Source organism: Rhea pennata, chromosome 2 (assembly GCF_028389875.1).
Source record: "Rhea pennata isolate bPtePen1 chromosome 2, bPtePen1.pri, whole genome shotgun sequence".
Taxonomy (NCBI): domain Eukaryota; kingdom Metazoa; phylum Chordata; class Aves; order Rheiformes; family Rheidae; genus Rhea; species Rhea pennata.
Genome location: NC_084664.1, coordinates 96,336,163 through 96,355,644, shown reverse-complemented (window position 1 = coordinate 96,355,644; position 19,482 = coordinate 96,336,163). Strand labels below are relative to the sequence as shown.

General features: G+C 38.0%; 1 protein-coding gene across 2 annotated transcripts in view; it reads right to left on the bottom strand.

Annotated features, from left to right (window-relative positions):
• Positions 1 to 19,108, bottom strand: part of MAK (male germ cell associated kinase) — a 35,332-nt gene extending 16,224 nt beyond the window's left edge. For both annotated transcript variants that reach the window (XM_062568052.1, XM_062568054.1), the window contains exons 1-9: positions 19,023 to 19,108; positions 17,482 to 17,591; positions 13,169 to 13,503; positions 11,338 to 11,392; positions 10,406 to 10,527; positions 9,264 to 9,343; positions 7,280 to 7,412; positions 7,013 to 7,184; positions 708 to 875 (exon numbers count right to left, since the gene is read on the bottom strand). In XM_062568052.1, the coding sequence (XP_062424036.1) occupies positions 708 to 875; positions 7,013 to 7,184; positions 7,280 to 7,412; positions 9,264 to 9,343; positions 10,406 to 10,527; positions 11,338 to 11,392; positions 13,169 to 13,269 (831 nt within the window). In that variant the 5' untranslated portion in view covers positions 13,270 to 13,503; positions 17,482 to 17,591; positions 19,023 to 19,108. The remainder of the gene's footprint in view (positions 1 to 707; positions 876 to 7,012; positions 7,185 to 7,279; positions 7,413 to 9,263; positions 9,344 to 10,405; positions 10,528 to 11,337; positions 11,393 to 13,168; positions 13,504 to 17,481; positions 17,592 to 19,022) is intronic.
• Between the last annotated feature and the right edge of the window lie 374 nt (positions 19,109 to 19,482).

Genomic DNA, 19,482 nt, shown 5'->3' with positions numbered 1-19,482 from the left:
ACTTACATTACATCCACCTATGATACTTTTCAATATGTTTTTTGTATTTCCTCACTATAGTCTCCTTTTATACCATCTAAATAGGATTGCATTAGGTATGAATACTCACAATCAGCAGAACATATACATCCTTAGTACTTGGCAATATGTATACTTCATATTTATATTAACTTAGATTAAAAACTGTGACTTCTGTGATCCATTGTAAGTTCATTACAAAGGTCTGTGCCTCATCACTTAGTACAGTTTGTCATATATCATAGTATAAATAATCCTTAGCTCTTCCATAATGCTTTCCATCTGCAGCTTTACAAAAAAAAAAAAAAAAAAAAAAAAAAGCTTCGTTTTCAGTATCCCCCTTCTTACAGAGAGGGGAGGAAAATGAAGCATGCAGAACTAAAATATAGTAACAAATCAGGAAACTTGTACATTCTCAGATTTTCATCTGTCCTGTACAAACATAGTTTCAGAACATGCCAATACAGAAGACAACATTGCAGAAATAACTTAAGATCTTATACTTCTGACTGAGCTACGTTTAGAACATTTTCTCCTCGTTACTCAGTCTCATTCCCACCTAGGCCTTCAAAATGCAAAGACTTTTCTCTGGCCTGCAGTACTACAATAATCAGTTTCTTTCCTTATCTAAAATATTTTAACAATGCAAGACAATGCTGTCTTATACTTAATCACTCAGGGGCTCGAACCTGACTTGCTGTAGGTCTTTTCTTTGGATTCCAGTTCAGCATATCACTCATAAGCTGTATTGCTTCACTGCTTGCATTTGGGATGAGAGTTTTTAGGTTTATAGGGACACATTGTGGGAAGCGGAAATTCATGGCAGAAGCAAGGTGGTATCCTTCTGGCCAGTCACTCTGTTTAAAAGGAAAGAAAAATTAGTTCAAAAAAAAACTCAAACACTATCTTTGAGGTACTAAATCAAATTAAGTTTTCTGGAACCTGAGTCATGCTTCTTCTGTGTAGCTCCTTCCTAAATAGTGGACAACAGACACTCCTGTTTCTTACTGCAATTGCTATGATAACTATAAATGCAGCATCAGTCTCCAATGGCAGTCTTCCTCAAGCTCTGCCACAGATAAGGGTGGAACTCTCAATGTAGATACTGCATTTAAACATATCCTGTCTGAAGGAGGAGAAAGTGTAGCAGTACCAGGAGCAGCAACACATATCACTGATATAAGTTCAAACCGCTGCCTTCAACATATATCCTTTATGGGAATACCAGAGGTGAGGCCTTTCCAGCATACCATATTTGGGTAACCATTATGCAGCCTGTATCAGGTACCCCTGATTTCACCATTAAGAAATTCAATGATTAAATCAACTAGATGCTACTGCAACAAGAAAAAACACGACCACCAAATGAAAACTTTTTTAAAAAAATGCATCAAACTCTCAAGAAATAAAGTATGATGCCTTAAGTTGCTTGATAACAGCATTACTTGGATAAAAAAACATAGGGTTAGGAAAGACTTCAAGAGATCACCTAGTCTATGCCTTTGTCCCTTCCTGACTGGTATTTGTCTCAAAAAACCTCCATTTCCTGCCATTCCACAATGCAGCTAAACAGTCTATTTCCAGAGCTGAACTCATCTCATGATTAGAAAGCATACATCTTTCCTGTAGCAATATAAGACCCTTGCTATGGGTCTTATCATCCATGGATACTGAGAAGGGCTATTTCTTTTGTCTCTATAGCAGCCTTTTTTATGCACTAGAAAATATATTTCTTCTTCTTTCTTCCAATTTTCCTTTGTATAGACTAAAGAAGCCCAAATAATTTGACTCCTGGGTCACGACTTTTTAAGCTTTTGCTCTTCTCTGGACACCAATTTTTCTTTCTTGAAATGCAAAACTTGTAACAGGGCATAATGTAGCAAATAGACCAGAAAGATTAGTTCATTTGCCAGCAGATTATACTCCTATTTCTTACATATTGGTATGGAATTTGTCTTTCTTGTAACAAAACACTGTCAGTGGACAACGTACTACAGCTTCTACATCCTTTTCTACCTAAGAGTTACCCGGATAGTTATCCTGATATATTTACAAAGCTTATTAGTCTTCCCTAAGTATAGCATTCTACACACTGCTAAAGAGTTTTTAAAGGCTACACCACTAATTTTATAAGAAATTCTGAATTCTGATCCTGCTCAGTCCTCCTCAGCCTGTTACCTGCCAATTTAAAAAGTAAAATCTATTCCATCAGAAGGCTTTAGTACAACTGAAAAATTGTATCACGTCCAGAACCATTGAGTCCTATTCATTCTTTCTTTCATTCTGAGTGTGAACCACAGAGACTTATTCTCTGAATAAGGTCTTCCAAATGGTTATGCATCTATCCTACTGTTTGTTCAGATTAATATGCTGATGAGAATGTTATGAGGAACAGCATCAGAAGCCTTGTTGAAGTCAATGTATAGTATTGCTTCTCCTCTATCCACAAAGCTTTGTTACACTACTGAAAGAGTAAGTTAGATTGATTTGATAGAATTTGGTCTTAGTACATCATATTACCTTTACTCACTTTTATACTTAAACAACTTACAGTTTTAGCTCCGTTAACACAATCTACGGTAATTATAGAGCTCAAATATAACTATAAACCAAGGCTGATTAAAATTTCTCTGAAATATTCTGCTGGTAACACCTCCTTCCTTTACCAAGCAATCAGCTTGCTAGTCAGGGAATGATAGAGTGTAAACAGTCTTGATTTGCTTCTGTTCAACCACTAAGGCTACAGGAAAACCATAGCGCCTGATGCACAGCATCCCTCTGTTGCACATTTTAAAATTCTCCCTCTGATCTCTTTTCTCTTCCAGAGCTTGTTTGTGCTATAAACTGAAAATGTTCCAGAAAGCTGTTTTCTTTCACAAGTATACTTATATATAAGTATACTTGTAAGTATATGCAAGAATATAAGTATACTTCATATATATATCAAAACATTCTTTTCCTTGTCCTACACAGACTTGTGAGCTGCTTAAGGAAAGAATCTTTTAACAGCAGGCTTTGAATATTCAAGTCTTCAAATAATGCCACCTATTACACGTTATTTTTGATTCCCAATTGTTATAGAAAGCACTATTTTACACAGAACAGTTTTCTTTTAATCCTTCAGATTAAATTTCCACTTCCACAACATATCATGTATAATTCTCAACCCCTGACCTTTCACTCTCTGCTCTGTCATGAATTTGCACCTGTTTCTCAGTATCTTCTCTTGGAAGTCTTCCCACCTCTTCAAGCTCTGCACATTCCTAGCTAACTTTGTTCTATTTATGTTTTAAGATTTCTGTTCCTTGTGTTTCTATTGCTAACAGCTCCTTTACTGGACAGGATTATGTTTTATTTTATATTGGTACAACACCAATGAAATTGGTGTCCCCTGCCCCTTATTTTTTCCAAGATCTAGAGACTCAGTGCTCCACCAATTATTTCATAAAGTTCTATTTGCTCCCACAGATGAAATGAGAATGTACATCTGCCAGCTCTTATCTTAGCTATTGTAATTTTCTTCTCCAAAAAACATTTGTATTATGTGACCTTTGTCAAATTTACACAAAATTTTGAAGGTAAACTTATTTTCTGTCTTTTACCGTTTACATAGTGTTAATCCAATTGATTCTGAAATCTCTTCACTGGCTCTTCACAGTTTTATCAGGCACCTGATCAAGACTTTCAAGACCTGCTTACATCTTCCTTTTTTCTTAATCTTAGGTATCCTTTCTAACTTTACTTTCTTGCTTGACCTTTTTCAAGCTGCTCTGTTGGTTTTCTCAAATTATAGCTTTTGCACTTGTTTCAAGCTGCTTTCTAGCATTTTCCTCTAAACATCCTTCAACTTTTCCTTCAAACTCTTCTTTCATGAAGTTTTCTTGTCTGTATGCATATCTGCATGGTGTTTCTGTATGTCTCAACAGTTGTTGCATTCTGATTAGTTTGTTTGAATTAGTCAGCTATTCAACACAAGTAATGTCATGTAATACTCATAATTCAAACAATTGAACATGTTTACTTGGTACAAAAAACCTGATGTTTACTTGTAGAAAATACTGGCATATAAAACAAATTCTTTTCTTATTTGTTCAAATATGTTTGTTTAAACAACTTTTTAACTGAAATAAATAAAATTCTGCGCATTTTTATATTCTCTTTCCATGCATTTTCATATTTTTATACCCAAATCCCCCTTGTAGATTTGAAATGGTATTTAGGCCTTTCAGGAAATAATTGAAAATAATTGTTTTTCTCTATAAAATACTACACATTTTTCTCCACTATTTTTTATTGTTAAGAATATGTAATGAGATTTATGTTCAAGCTCAAATGTTCCTTTTATGCTTTTAAAAAAATGTAACTTAAAGTGGAACTTGCTTTACTTATAGTAACTTCTATACTATAGTAACTCCAAATTCTGGGATCCAGCCTAAAAGAATTATGGTTTCATGAAAGGAAAACAAATCAACTGTGACAAATGAAACCCTAGGAAGTTTTGGAGCTTTTTCCTAAGATGTGTGGCTTTAGATAATTAAGTTTTTTATCTGGCTTCTACTAAAGAGGAGAACAAAGTTACACATAATAATACAATATAAATCAGACATTAAGGTACAACAAAACACTAGTATTATATGCCTGATTCAAAGTTTAGAGAAAGAAATACAGCTGAGAAAAACTTAACAGGGACTTCTCTGCAGAAAGGCCCATGAGCCTATTTGTAAATGCAGCTCACTTTCCTGCAGTGTGCTTGACCAGATGAATGTGGCGTGTATGATACAGGAGCAAGAGAAAACCTTAAGTCTGCAGGGAATTTCAAGCATCGCTTCCTCCAGGCTCAAGAGCAGTGCATCCCAAGGATAAAGAAGTCCAGCAAAAGGAGCAAGAGACCTGCATGGATGAACAAGGAGCTCTTGGCAAAACTCAGCCAGGAAAAGAAAGTACACAGAATGTGGAAGAGGGGACAGGCCACTTGGGAGGGTTATAAGAATGTTGTCAGAGTATGAAGGGATAGAATGAGGAAGGCTGAGACCCATTTGGAATTGAATCTGGTAAGGGATGTCAAAGACAACAAGAAAGGCTTCTTCAAATACATCGGTAGCAAAAGGAAGACTAGGGAAAATGTGGACCTGCTGCTGAATGGGGTGGGGGCCCTGGTGACAATGGATACGGAGAAGGCAGAATTACTGAATGCCGCCTTTGCTTCAGTCTTTACCGCTAAGGGCAGCCCTCAAATATCACAGAGCCTGGAGACGAGAGAGCAAGTCTGGAGAAAGGAAGACTTCCCTTAATCGAGGAGGATCGGGTGAGAGATCTTTTAGGCAAACTTGACATCCACAAACCCATGGGCCCTGATGGGAAGCACCCCCCAGTGTTGAGGGTGCTGGTGGATGTTATTGCTAGGCCACTCTCCATCATCTTTGAAAGGTCATGGAGAACTGGAGGGGTGCCTGAGGACTGGAAGAAAGCCAATGTCACTCCAGTCTTCAAGAAAGGCAAGAAGGAGGACCCAGGCAACTATAGGCCAGCCAGCCTCATCTCCATCCCTGGAAAGGTGATGGAATAGCTCATTCTGGATGTCATCTCCAAGCATATGGAGAAAAATAAGGTGATCAGGAGTAGTCAGCATGGACTCATCAAGGGGAAATCATGCTTAACTAATCTGATAGCCTTCTATGATGGAATAATTGTCAGAATAGATGAAGGGAGAGCAGTAGATGTTATCTGCCTTGACTTCAGCAAGGCTTTTGATGCTGTCTCCCATAACATCCTCCTAGGCAAGTTGAGGAAGTGCAGATTAGATGAGTGGACAGTGAAGTGCATTGAGAACTGGCTGAAAGACAGAGCTCAGAGGGTTGTCATCAGTGGCACAGAGTCTAGCTGAAGGCCTGTAGTTAGTGGAGTTTCCCAGAGCTCAGTACTGGGGCCAGTCCTGTTCAACTTATTCATCAATGACTTGGATGAAGGGACAGAGTGCCTCCTCAGCAAGTTTGTTGATGATACGAAGCTATGAGGAGTGGCTGATACTCCAGAGGGCTGTGCTGCCATTCAGAGAGACCTGGACAGGCTGGAGAGTTGGGTGGAGAGGAACCTCATGAAGTTCAGTAAGGGCAAGTGCAGAGTCCTGCACCTAGGGAGGAATAACCCCATGCACCAGCACAGGCTGGGGGCTGACTTGCTGGAGAGCAGCTCTGCAGAGAAGGACCTGGGAGTCCTGGTGGACAAGTTAACCATGAGCCAGGAAAGTGTCCTTGCAGCCAAGAAGGCCAGTGCTATCCTGGGTGCATTAGGAAGGGTTTTGCCAACAGGTCAAGAAAGGTGATCCTACCCTCTACTCAGCCCTAGTGAGGCCTCAGTACTGTGTCCTGTTCTGGGCTCCTCAGAATGAGAGACATGGAGCTACTGGAGAGAATCCAGTCTAGGGCTACGATGACGGAGGGACTGGAGCAACTTTCTTATGAGGAACGGTTGTGAGAGCTGGGCCTCTTTAGCCTGGAGCTGGGCCTCTTTAGCCTTCTTTTGACTGAGGGAATCTTACAAATGTCTACAAATACCTTAAGGTGGGGTGTTGAGAGGATGGGGCCAAACTCTTTTCAGGAGTGCCATGCGACAGGACAGGAAGCAACAGGCACAAACTGAAACCCAGGAAGTTCCACCTGAATATGAGGAGCAATTTCTTTACTGTGAGAGTGACAGAGCACTGGAACAGGTTGCCAGAGAGGTTGTGGAGTCTCCTTCTCTGGAGATACTCAAAACCCACCTGGATGCAACCCTGTCTAACACGCTCTAGGTGACCCTGCTTGAGCAGGAGGGTTGGACTAGATGATCTCCAGAGGTCTCTTCCAACCTCAACCATTCTATGATTCTGTGTAATTTACTAAAACAATAATTTTTATGTATGTTTGGAAAGTAAGATAAATTCAACTTATGTAATCACTTTATTTCACTTTATTATTATTATTATTTAATATGTGAAGTGTTCCAAAAGTCTTACCTTCTTTGGAGTCCCTAATACTTGGCAAATTTTGAAGATTTCATCTACTTCACTTGTCCCTGGGAAAAGAGGTCTTAGTGTGTATAGTTCAGCCATTATGCTGCCAACTGCCCATATATCAATAGGAGAGCTATAAACTGATGATCTTAGTAAAACTTCAGGAGCACGATACCTATGGGAATAGAAAGAAATTATAGGTAAAATCAAAATGAGAAGCAGTGAAAGGTAACTACTTAAGATCATGTATTAACACCATAATACACTTACCACCTGGTAGAAACATAGTCTGTATATGGTGGCTGAGATCTTAACTCTCTAGCCAAACCAAAATCAGCTATTTTCACAAGTTCTGGACCCATACATAGAAGGTTTTCAGGCTTCATATCTCTATGAAAAAATCCTATAGAAGACCAGACAGAAAAGAATAACAAATAATTGTGTTATCACTTTTCAAACAGCTAGCTCTAGTAGCACCATCCAAAACTTACTTTGGGATGTTTTGAAAGATGATAGCTTTTTATTTTGTCCATTTTTATTCAAAATAGGGGCATGGCAAAACAACAAAAAATCCGTATTTTCCTCTCCAATAATTATTAACTTACATTTTTAAATTAAAAAATGAAAACTGTCATTAGCATTTTGAGGAAAATGAATTAGATATTATAGCAGTATCAAATTACAAACTAATCTTAGTATGAAATCTTTGACGAAAACTACAACTGTCTCATCACCTTTTTATAATGGAAATTGGAGTATGTGATACCATTATCTGGCTTATAAAATTCCTTGAATAATTTAAACTATTTTGTTTATTATTATGAGAGCATTTTGCACACAGAAGCATTTAAGTTCAAAATTCTGCTCTAGAATGCTAATATTAATAATGCAGGAACATAAAGTTTCTTTAATGCTTAGTGTTGGCTTGAGCACCTATATATCTGGAGTTCTTAATTTTAAAGCATCTTTAGAGGAATCACTGAGAAAATCAATTCTACTATTTAATTAGAAAATACTATTTATTATAAATCAATTTGAAATTTACTCACTACAACAAAGTATTTGATTTCTGCATTCAGAAATTGACAACAACTGTAAGCAATCATCTGAAATTATTACATTAAAATGTCATTTTTCAAGTTTATCATACCTGTCATTCCCAAATGTAATTTAGAAATGGTAGATTTTCCTAAGTTCTGATTTTCTCAACAATTTTATGCAAAAAGGAGGAAGGAAAAGAGAATGCTAATAAATCAGAGAACAGTATATGATCTTGCTTAAAAAGACATGAAACACCAATTTATGGGTATTGGTTAATACTAGAAAACAGAGCTGGTCATGCATGTGAACCCATCAGCAGGCCTTGCCATAGTACATGAAAACTAAACAGAAATCACTGCAAGCATTGTTTCTTGTTCATTTAGTCATTCTTAGTCATTTTCAGTGACTACTTTATTCTCTACGGGAAGCTTTAGAGATAAAAATGTGATGAGAAAGACAAGTACAAAAAACGTGAGTTGAGCAGGAGAGAAAAATACTACTTCCAAATGTAAAGGAGATAATACCAGTATTTCAGAATGCAGTTTACAGATAGATACTGAACATGAGAATTAGAAGTTTTGTAAATGCTATGAAACTTCGTTGTTGTTATAAGCACACAGCACCTCTTGTTTATAATGAACTGTCGGTGCTTGTAATTGCTTTTTTTTAAAAAAAAAAAAAAAAAAAAAAAAGCCTCATGTCTTAAAATATTTATATCCAGATTGTATTTGACAGGGAGACTGGATTTTCTTAGCAAGCAAATTATTTTAATATTTTTACAGATTCATGGTACCATATTAATTATAATACCTTAAGACAGGAGAAACTGCCTTCTGTGAAGTATCAATGCTCCTTAAAGAGAACTTTTTATAGGAAATAGAGAGAAATGCACAGTATAGCACAACATGCAGGTTTTCTTTAGTTTGTTTATTCATCTGGCATCTGAGGGAGAAAAAATGCTAAGCAACCTACTAATTTTTGAAATGTTGAACTCCAATGCTTTCAAAATTAAATGGAAACATCTGATGGTATAAAAAGCAAGATATAATTTTAGGTCTGATTTAAAAACGCACTATACTTGAAGTAGATGGGAATAATTTTTATTAGAGATAATTAATCAACTTTGCCAGATTTTTTATTCATGCTGTTACTGTGCATTACCTTCCTTTTTTAAGAAAAATGTAACAGAATTAAACTCTACTATTAAACCTACCGTGTTTATGAATAAAAGCTAGCCCTTGTAATATCTGATACATAATGTTTCTGATGACTGACTCAGGGAACAACTTGTTTCTGTGAAGAAACAAATTAACAATTTCATGTGATTAAAAAATGTATAAATCCATATTTTCCTATAAGGCAAAATAAACGCTTTTCTTCATTTTCAGTACTATGTCATAAATGGAGGAAAACAGACCTGCCAATTCTTGCACACAAAGCAAGACAGACAAAACTAGCTCTTGTCTCAAAACTCCCTTGCTTCCAGGCCTTAGTCTCAGTCTCCTTCAGTGCCACAAAGGGATTTCTCTGCAGATAGGTCCATGACCCTATTTGTAGGGCCATGCAGCTGGCTGGCCTTTAGTGCGCTTGACCAGATGAATGTGGTAGGCACGATACCAGAGCAAGCAAGAGACTGCACTGGCACAGCACTGCAGTAAGTATGCTATCCAGTTGTACCCTCAGGGGAATCCTACTTGAGAGCAATGCCTCTCAGCTGCAGGGTAAAACTGTGCTGGTCTGCTAGCAACCATCACAGGATGTGAAGCTCAGATCATTGCTCACTGGGAGACCAGGCACACACTAAAGTCTAAAGAGAATAAACATTAATAGCAAAAGAATTCAGGAAAGAAAAAACTGTTAACAAAAAGGCAAGTTTTATTGCGAAGTCCACTTTGAAAACCTACTATGTACAGTTTATCCAAGACAGCAACATCAGGCAGTCTTCATATAGGTCTTTCTCCATATAGGTACCAGCATGCATGCACGTACATGCAGGTGACCACCTTGACCTTAAACCAAATCCACAGACAAAAGCAGTATCAACAGGATTTATCTAGTTCATAAATTTAAGTGAATGCTAAAATAATGGTATTTAGAATTTCTCTCATGGCTCAATACACACTGAAGACATGCAATCTATTTCATAACAACTGAACAAAGTATTATTCCCAGAAGCATTATAAATTGAGCAATGCAGAATACTACTCTTGGTATGCAGGTGCAGTAACTCTGGTTCATATTAATGGGGCTGCAATAAGAGCCTAAAACACAAATTCCAACAAGTTCCTCAAGATAGCATAAAAGTCACAGAATGAAACATCATAGCACACTGTCTGTTCTATGGAAGAAACATACCTGTCCTTCATTAATTGATAGAGATTTTCCTTCATGTATTCAAACACAAAGTAAAGGTGGTCATTTTCTCGGATGACTTCTTTCAGTTTTATTACATTGGCATGATTCAGCTTCTTCAGAGACTGTAATACAGCAAAATATGGATTCAGAAAATTTGACCGAGTTTGGTTCCTTAACAGAGCTAAATTTTTACCAATAACAGTTTCCAGTTGAGTTGAAGCATAACACAAAAAAGTATAGATCCCTACAATAAAAAACAGTTCTGAAGCTCTAACAGCTCTTGCTTACAGAATTGAATAAGAAAACCTAGTGTTTTTTTTTAAAATGGGGTCTTTTTGTTAAGAGCTTCTTATGAATAAGGATTCTCTTTTGTATGCTTTCTTTTTGTAAATGGTGATTATGTGCAATGTCCAATACTTCAAACCTAAATTATGGATACCCAGGTTGTCTGACAGGTAGTTTTGTGTATATAGAGAATAAAATGTCTGAAACATGAGATGACTTGAAATTTAAGTCTAAATTTTCAAGTGTCAGGCCTGGCCCTATATCACTTGGCTAGCCAAAACTCTCAGTGCTTTCTACAGACGGCCCAAGTACAAGATATGGGAACCGGATATATATCTAGTAAGCTACCTGTAATGAAAGAACAGGCTACTAAAATTGATAAGCAGCCTTTTGTTGTGCTTTATTATCCTCTATCAAAGATAGATGACTTTGTTACGGGACATGACCACTGCTTGAGGATGTTAAGATATTCCATAACTCTGGAGCTTTTGTAGGAGTGCCAGCAGCCCATGGTGGCTGTGGAACCCTGGTTCAAGATTTCTGCTCGAGTTTGACCTTAGGCTTGGACATTGCAGATACCCTTCCGTTCATTTATTTACGCAAACCTAACCAGATATTTTATTAAATGATTATGTTCACAGTTTTACCTTGACTTCTCTCAAATTCATACATTCATCCCATGAATAGAACTTTCTTTTCATTCTGAAATAGAAGTCCACAACAAAGTATTTTAATTAAATAGCATAGAATGATTTTAGAACAAAGAAAATCCCAAACATGCTATTTTTCAAGTGTAACACTAGCTGTATTTTGAACTGAACTTCAAATAGACTAGAATACTCATCACTAGCATACAACTCTTGGATTTGCTACAAATTTAAGTGTTTAGTGATTAATCACTGCAGATATATTTTTACAGATGTAATTAGCCAGACAGACCATGGTACTAAAAGGCCTTTCTATAAACATTGAGGACACAAAATTCTTTTGTATCATTTGAACTGCCCTTAATTGAAAGGGAAATAACAGTGACACAGTGAATAAAATGTGGATATTTAAAACAAGAAAAATCACCTATTTGTGCCTCATTTGAAGATTTTATGAAAACAAGAATAAAATACTCTTCAGATTTCAAAAATGTTAAGTGCTGAACACTATAATTAGCCATCTGACTTGATCAGTCATTTCTACAAACATTTTTCTATTAAGGTATTTAATAGAGAATAAAAATTTACTTAATCTTCCAAGGAATATGCATACATACATATAAATAAAGTTTCTAAACTAACTGCTATGTGTACCAGTGTAACATTTATTTGCAAGTCTTGTGTAGATATAGACATGAATATTAGGTGTTGCTGAGACCTTGGGATTTGGTTGTGAATTTCATATTGTTCATTGTGTTTCTGAAAAGTTCTGGCTCCTAGAGAGACTCTATTTAAAACTGAGATTTTCTTTTAAAATAAATATATCTACAACCTAAACTGCCCCCTCACAAAACTCCAAATTTAAAATCACACAGAAACATTGCAAACCCTGAAATCATAACAATGAAAAACAAGAAAAATATTCTCCACAAAACATTGTTCCTTTTGCCTAGAAGTCATAAAAATAAACCACAGATTTTTTTTTTTTTTTTTGAGTATTGATTAATTTTATTAACTTAGGTAACAGTACTAGCTATGTATGGAGAAACCTAAAGCTCTATGCAATTCTCAAAGCAATTAGTTAGTCAATTATATTCCAATTACCTTTCCACAGTAAATCCATAAAAGAAAAAAAAAATCCCAGTAACTTTCAATTTCTGGTATTTCTACTTAAGTTTTGTCTCTTGCTTTGCAATTCTACAGGAATAAGGGGAAATATCTCCATTCCTCTAATACAATTTTTCTTGTTTTCTAACAATCTTTTCAGGCTAGTATGACAATGTTGTTGATTATGCACAACACATCATTATTAGACCCAAGCAGATATCTTTTATTTACCCGACCAGATTGTTACCTGGTATTTATCACTGCAGTAATATCTGACACTTGCACAGTACATAAGAAGGTTTAGGGGGGGTCGGAGGTTTCAAATCTACCCATTAAGAGGGATGTCATCCACTTTCACAATTCATATAAATATTATGGGAAACCGAAATCTCCCTAACCTATCAACTGTACATTCAATTTTGCTTTTCCATTGGCATTAACCTAACAACATTTTAGAAGGAAGCACATTCTAGATGAACAAAAGCAGCACATAATTTTATATGCCAAGATGCCTTAGTAACTTGTGCAAACTGTTGTGTCTCACTATTGATACCCTAGCTGGAGGTCTGACACAAGATCGCTTAATCAAGCACCTTAATAGATAAAATATTTTTGTTACGCTAATTTCCTTGGGAAAAACCAAGCTGTCCTTTGTTCCTGTACGCAGATGGTAGACAACAACATCATAAAGGTTATCCAGGTACATTTACTGAGCAACACATACCTTTTGATAGCCACAAGTTCTCCTGACTCGTTGCTCTTCCCCATTAACACACTGCCGTATGTGCCATCGCCCAGTTGTTTCATGGTAGTATAACGGTTCATTTTGTAAGACCAGGGTAGCCAAAAGCTTTGGAAATATTAAACACTTTCTGTTCTATTAATGGATTCTGTGCTTATTTTCTTAAAGAATTTTTTTTCTTCCAGACTGTTTTATATTGATGAATGTCTTCTCATAATTAATCAGGATATTTGCTGATCTGCTCCAAATTATAGCTATTCTGAGATCCAGATATAAAGTTTAACTAAGAAGAGGACATGGTCATTCTCATATAGATCCTTAAAAAATAAAAATAGGTAAAAATTTAATTTTACAACATTTTAGGTAAAAGACACTGTATTATTTTTATCTCAATAATACTTCCCAGATGTCTAAGTATTCTCTAACTAGAACACTTCAGTAAAACTATTTCCTTTAAACCCTCAAACCACAGAAGGTGCCTGGTCTAGGATTAGAGTAAGCAGGGACTGGAGAGTCAGGATTACTGTCATAATTCCGTAGAACTGGAGAGGTGTGTTTAAGGCTGATGTTCTTTGATAGAACTCCTTATTCCAAGTTTGCAGACAGCAGTAGATTCCTAATCTGCAATAAAGGCAGAGCTGAGGTTTGCGATCACAGACAGAATAAGTCCAGTTTTGGACAGCTTGCTAACGCAAAAATAGGGCTGGTGCTTGTTGGTCTAAATGTTGTGTTTCGAATTGGCAGTGCAAGCAGATTAGGTAGCTTAAAACTAGTGAGGGAGGGAGGCGAAGAAAAAGAAGAAGGAGCGCATCTTCCCTAAGGTAAATCCCTGCATTCTTCTCCAATGTATAAATTTATTTGGATATCTTACTCTGCAGTTCACACAGTTCTTAGTCTACAGTCACAATTAGGATTAGGCATAGTAATGGCTAATGAGTTAAGATTATTGTTAAATTTGAAAAGGCCTATAGAAATAAGTATAAGGCTCATGTGCATTGATCTGGAAGCCTTGACCTGAACTTTCATCTAGAACAGAGTCCACATTAAAAAATGTTAGTCCTTCTTCTTCTATTTATCTAAACTTTAATTTGAATCTTAATCCAAACTCAAACCCTAACCCTGGCTATACATAACATTATCTGTCACCAAAATTTAAGGTAATTGATAATAGGCAATTATGTAAACTCACAATATTCATCCACTTACTTATGTAGGCCTAGGAAAAATTAACAATCAATCATGCATCATTTATTCTCCATAACCCAAATACTTAAATATAGATCAATCATCTACTGCTAGTCTAATTCCAGCATTCTCTCTCTTTTTGCCACTGCTGTCTGAAAATTCAGACTAATGCCTAAATCAGCTGACATCCACCCTCAACCTACCTCTACTGGAGATGCAAAATTCAGCTACAAACACAACTCTGTAGTTCTAATCCTCACGCGAGAGTTAGCTACAGGCTGGAAAGCCTGTCCAAATAGGTTAAGGCAACTCAAGTTCAGCTAGTAACAAATCTCTGCTCTACAGACCTGCTCAAATTCAACCACAAAGCTGTCCCTTTACTACTCTGAATACAACGTCACAGAGTAGGCTAGTCTGTTGTGTAAAAGAAACATCTGCCTAGACAATACACTGATATTTCTAGGCTGTTGTTACTTGAAATGCTGCTTCTTTGGAAAAGTAGTAATGTACACCTCCCCACTCATTGTTACTTCTATTACCGGGGCAATCTTACGACACCTGTCAAGATTCCAGTAACAAATGACTCAGTGGACAATCTCAATTTATAATCTTTGCACTGGACAATAACCAGTTTGGCAATGAAAGATATGAAGATCTTCTTATCTCTATATGGAAAAAACATCTTTGCAGTAAAATAAGATCATTGTTTAGTGGTATATTCTATAACATCTTACAAAGCAGATTTAACAAGAAGTAAAAATCATAGCCAACTAAAACGACAAGCCGAATCTTATATTGGAATTTCATATATTTACATTTTCTGTCATTGACTTTCTCAGAATTCAGCTTTACACTGTATTCCCCAAAGTGTCTGCATGCACTGTGGTCTTTACTAACTTAATGATGCCATTTCGACAAGACTACTTGTAACAGTAACAAGCAAGATGCGTTTCTTTCAGGCTAAAATACATGCCAGCTAGTCATATCTTGTTGCTTACCAGTTGTTAGTGACACTAAAAACATCCCACTGTCTGAACGTATTCTAGTATACATTTTAAAACACAGCATCTATAGCATGAGCAACAATATATTGCATGTGGGTTTTATGAATAGGCAGCCAGTTTCATGTAATATGAAGTAAAATTAAATGTAACAGAATTTGAGTGCCTGCAGTTCCCTGCTTTAGCAAACGTTAATTGCAGATTGATTAAAACATGGTTTCCATGGTCTTTTTCTGCAACACCTACAACAGATGGCTCTGATCTGAACTTCTGGAGTTAAATACTTTAAAAAAGTTTGGAGAACTCAAAAGTGTATCTACCTTTCATACCCAACTTTTTGCTAACAAAGTAAACTAAAGTAACAAGACAGAAAACTCTATATTTGGAATAAACAAAGACCTAGATCTAGTCACAAACCTCAGGTTTTGACCTTTTAGTCTTCTGATTCTGTTGCCTAAGTCCTATCAGCTTTTCAAGTTAATTTAAGATTTTAAGATAATTAGATTCTTTTACAATTATTCCTTTCATCCAATTTGCACTATTATTTTAGCTTGGATACTTGAAATAGCATCACATAAAGTGCTTCCTCCCTTTAAAATTCCTGTGTAATATAATATATTGTAGCTATAATAAACATGTGCATTTTGTTTGCTCTGTAATATATTCCTTCTCTGTTGTATACTGTAATCTATTAGAGTATGAAGACAATCTACTAAAGTACAGAAGTGGCAGCACATTCCTTCAGTAATCAAATGGAAATGCCAAAGCTGCTCTACAGAAACGAATAAAATCAGATGTGAAAACTATGTATCTTGACACCAACATTTGGGTATCATCATACATATGACACATTCAACCACTAGGCCATTTTTGCTGATGAGTCCCTTGAAAGAGTTGTCTTGGTCAATTAGAAAGGCATATGAGGGAACTCTTAGTGAGACATCATCACCTGAAAACTAACTAAATATGGTGGAAAAAATGACTTCAGGTATCACATTTGACTCCAGGCTCTTCTCCAATTTTGTTAGGACTTTTCTGTTATTCCAATTCTATTTAGAGAATTCATCCTTCACACCAGAAATATCTGAAAAAATAATACAGTTCTGTGGACAACTAAACAGTCAATTTTATAGCAATGATACGGCATGTGGTAGTCCATAAGAAATACTGAAGGCTGACAGAACTTTGCTGACCAAAAAGTACATAACTGGATCCTGCAAAATGCTGACCACCATCATCCACTGATATTAGAATAAATAAAACTGCTAAATATCTGTTTTGATCAGGCTGCTATGATATCAGGATCAGAAGCTTCTTTTGCTCTGTGGAAATTACAGAATAGAATGTTTTAGAATATAAACAAATGTCGTAGAGATTCATACTTCACTACAGTAGACATTTGCATGCTTTATATTTTGCACCACACATACCCAGCTTAAGTTAGTAAATTTTCGCTGTGGTCTCCTCTATTCAAAATTTGATGTTCAGCTTTCTCTTTTGTTCTCTCAAGGTTGGTACAAGGGTGCAATCTAGCTTTTCTTGGTAACATAGGCCTCTGAGTGCCTTTCGCCATCATGCAGGTTATATGATAATATTTCCCAACCTATATGCAGCTCTAGAACATAAATATGCCATCACAGTCTTGGCTACCAAACTGAAAAGAGAAATCCTATTGTAAACAACAGCTTGTTTTATACTCTTAGTGACATATTGCCAATAATCTCTTCACACAGGATTAAGGAAGGATTAAAGCAGGGGACAAATAGAGGGCAAAATATAGGAACTTGAAAGAATCTAATGGTTTGTGTAATTTCAACAACTATTAAATATTTCAAGAAAATTTTCACATTTGCAATATTACCAATATTATTTCTGTAAGCAATAGCAACAATCCAAACCAACTTAAAATGTCTGAATTACAATTTAAATAACAGCAAATCATCTGCCTCGCTGCTGCACATTTATAATACATTACTAAGGAAAATATTTTATAGTTGAATGTTCAAGAAAAATAAACTACCATCCTATTAAAATACAATCTAGAATATATGACCTGATAAAGATTTCCAATATGGATAAGCAAAATGTTTATAACCCAGTTTCACTAACCTGTTTGCAGTAACTGTTGAAATTGCCAAAACTCTTCATTGAGCATGGTACTATTCTCAATGATCAAAACTGGCAGAACTGCACAGTAAGTGATGTATGCTGATGTAAATCTTATAAGTTAAAAAAAGAAAAACAAAACATTATTAAAAGAATCTTCTTAGTAGTGACTCTATGTCACATTACCAAAACTGGCGGTTTTGGCTCCAAGGCTGGTATGTCCAGTTCTCAAGCTTAGACTACAAATCCATCACTCTCATCAAAGACTAGCAGTTATTTATAAGTAATAATTTGTAAGTAGCTGCTCACTACTACAAGCAAGTTTATAATCTCAGGGAGGAGGTTTGTACTTTCAAAATACTGCCTTAAATAAATAAAACAAATTCTCTTTAAAGGTTTAATACATTGTTTCACTTATTTGTAACAAGCATTCAGAATACAGCATATCAAAAATGAGGGATTCCAGTTTGCTAGAAATATTTTTCTTCCTTTTGTTCACAACCAGATTTGGTTTCAGTCCAGAATGATCCACACCAATTTTTCCAACATTCCTAAGCAGTAACTTTTTGTTATTCAGTGCAAGCAACATTGTCACTACTTTCCCCAGTAACGCCCTCAAAAAACTAACAGTAATGTTGGTTTCAGTGAGCAACACTTAGGGACTCTAAGTCTCCAGCTCCTGAGGGTGTTCAGAAGGAACAGAGAATATCCATTTTCAAAATCTCCAGACTCACTCTAGATCACTATAAATTTGAATAAGTGTCCATTTTGGCTCAGTAGAGCACCATTTCCATGACAATTTCAGTTTCATTCCGATTTTTTGTTATCTCTTGAGAGCACAGTTACCTCCCTTAATATATGCTACCCTTGGAAAGAAGAGCACAACTCTTCAAGATGTGGAACTCAAGATTGCTTGGTCTGGAAGTTTCACTTTAGTTCTCATAAACAAAAATCAGCCTTGTCTCATCAATACTGAACACTTAAGACCACTAAGGACTTGTCCTATCTCACTGGAGTCAAAGGGGGCAGGACTCACATCCCCACACACTGTACCTAAACAGAGCCGTTGCTCTTACACCCATCGCTAAGAACACAGGCTAGGTTCAGGTATATGCACAGAAAAATCACACATGATTCAGTTCATCTAAGATGAGAGGAAAGGGGAGGGGGAAGGCAGGGGAAGGGGTGATCCAGTCAGGGACAGATAACAGAACCGGGGTTGCTCCTTTTCCAGCCTCAATCAACGATTCTGTTTTTATGGGAAAACCTCTCGGGCTTTGCTCATGCCTGGCTGAGGGGCTTTACCGGCACAGCAGGGGCAGTGGTGCTCAGCCCCCCTCCAGGGCCTTGGCAGGGGAAGGAAAAGCAAAGGCGGGGGGGAAACGGGGCCCCTGCTGGACGGGCACGGACACACGCGCCCCGCGGCTCCCGCCGGCAGCGCAGCCCCGGTGAGAGTTAGGCCGCGGGGCCCCCTCCCGCCGGCTGGCCCTGGCCCCGGGCCCGGCCCCCAGCCCCGCTCCCGGGGAGCGCGGCCGCCCACTTACTGCGGTGCTTCGGCCGGTGCCAGCCAGGCGGCCGCCGCCGCCGCCGGGCCCCCTGCCGGGCCGGCGCATCCCACCGCCAACGGCCAGCGCCAACCGCAGCCGCCGCGCGCCAGGCCGCGGCGACTCGTCGCCTAGGCGACCGGGCGGGCCTGGGCGGGGCTTGCCCCGTGGCCCCGCCCCGTTCCTGGCGCCCGGGCCCCGCCCCCCGGCCGGGGGTGGCCGCACGACGCAGCGGGCGGGGCGGGCGCCTGGCAGGGGGCGGGCGCCTGGCAGGGGGCGGGCGCCTGGCAGGGGGCGGGCGCCTGGCAGGGGGCGGGCGCCTGGCAGGGGGCGGGCGCCTGGCAGGGGGCGGGCGCCTGGCAGGGGGCGGGCGCCTGGCAGGGGGCGGGCGGGCAACGCGCGCCGGGTGTGCAAGGGCGTGAGTGTGCGCGCGCGGGTGCTCGCGTGCAAGGGTGCCGTG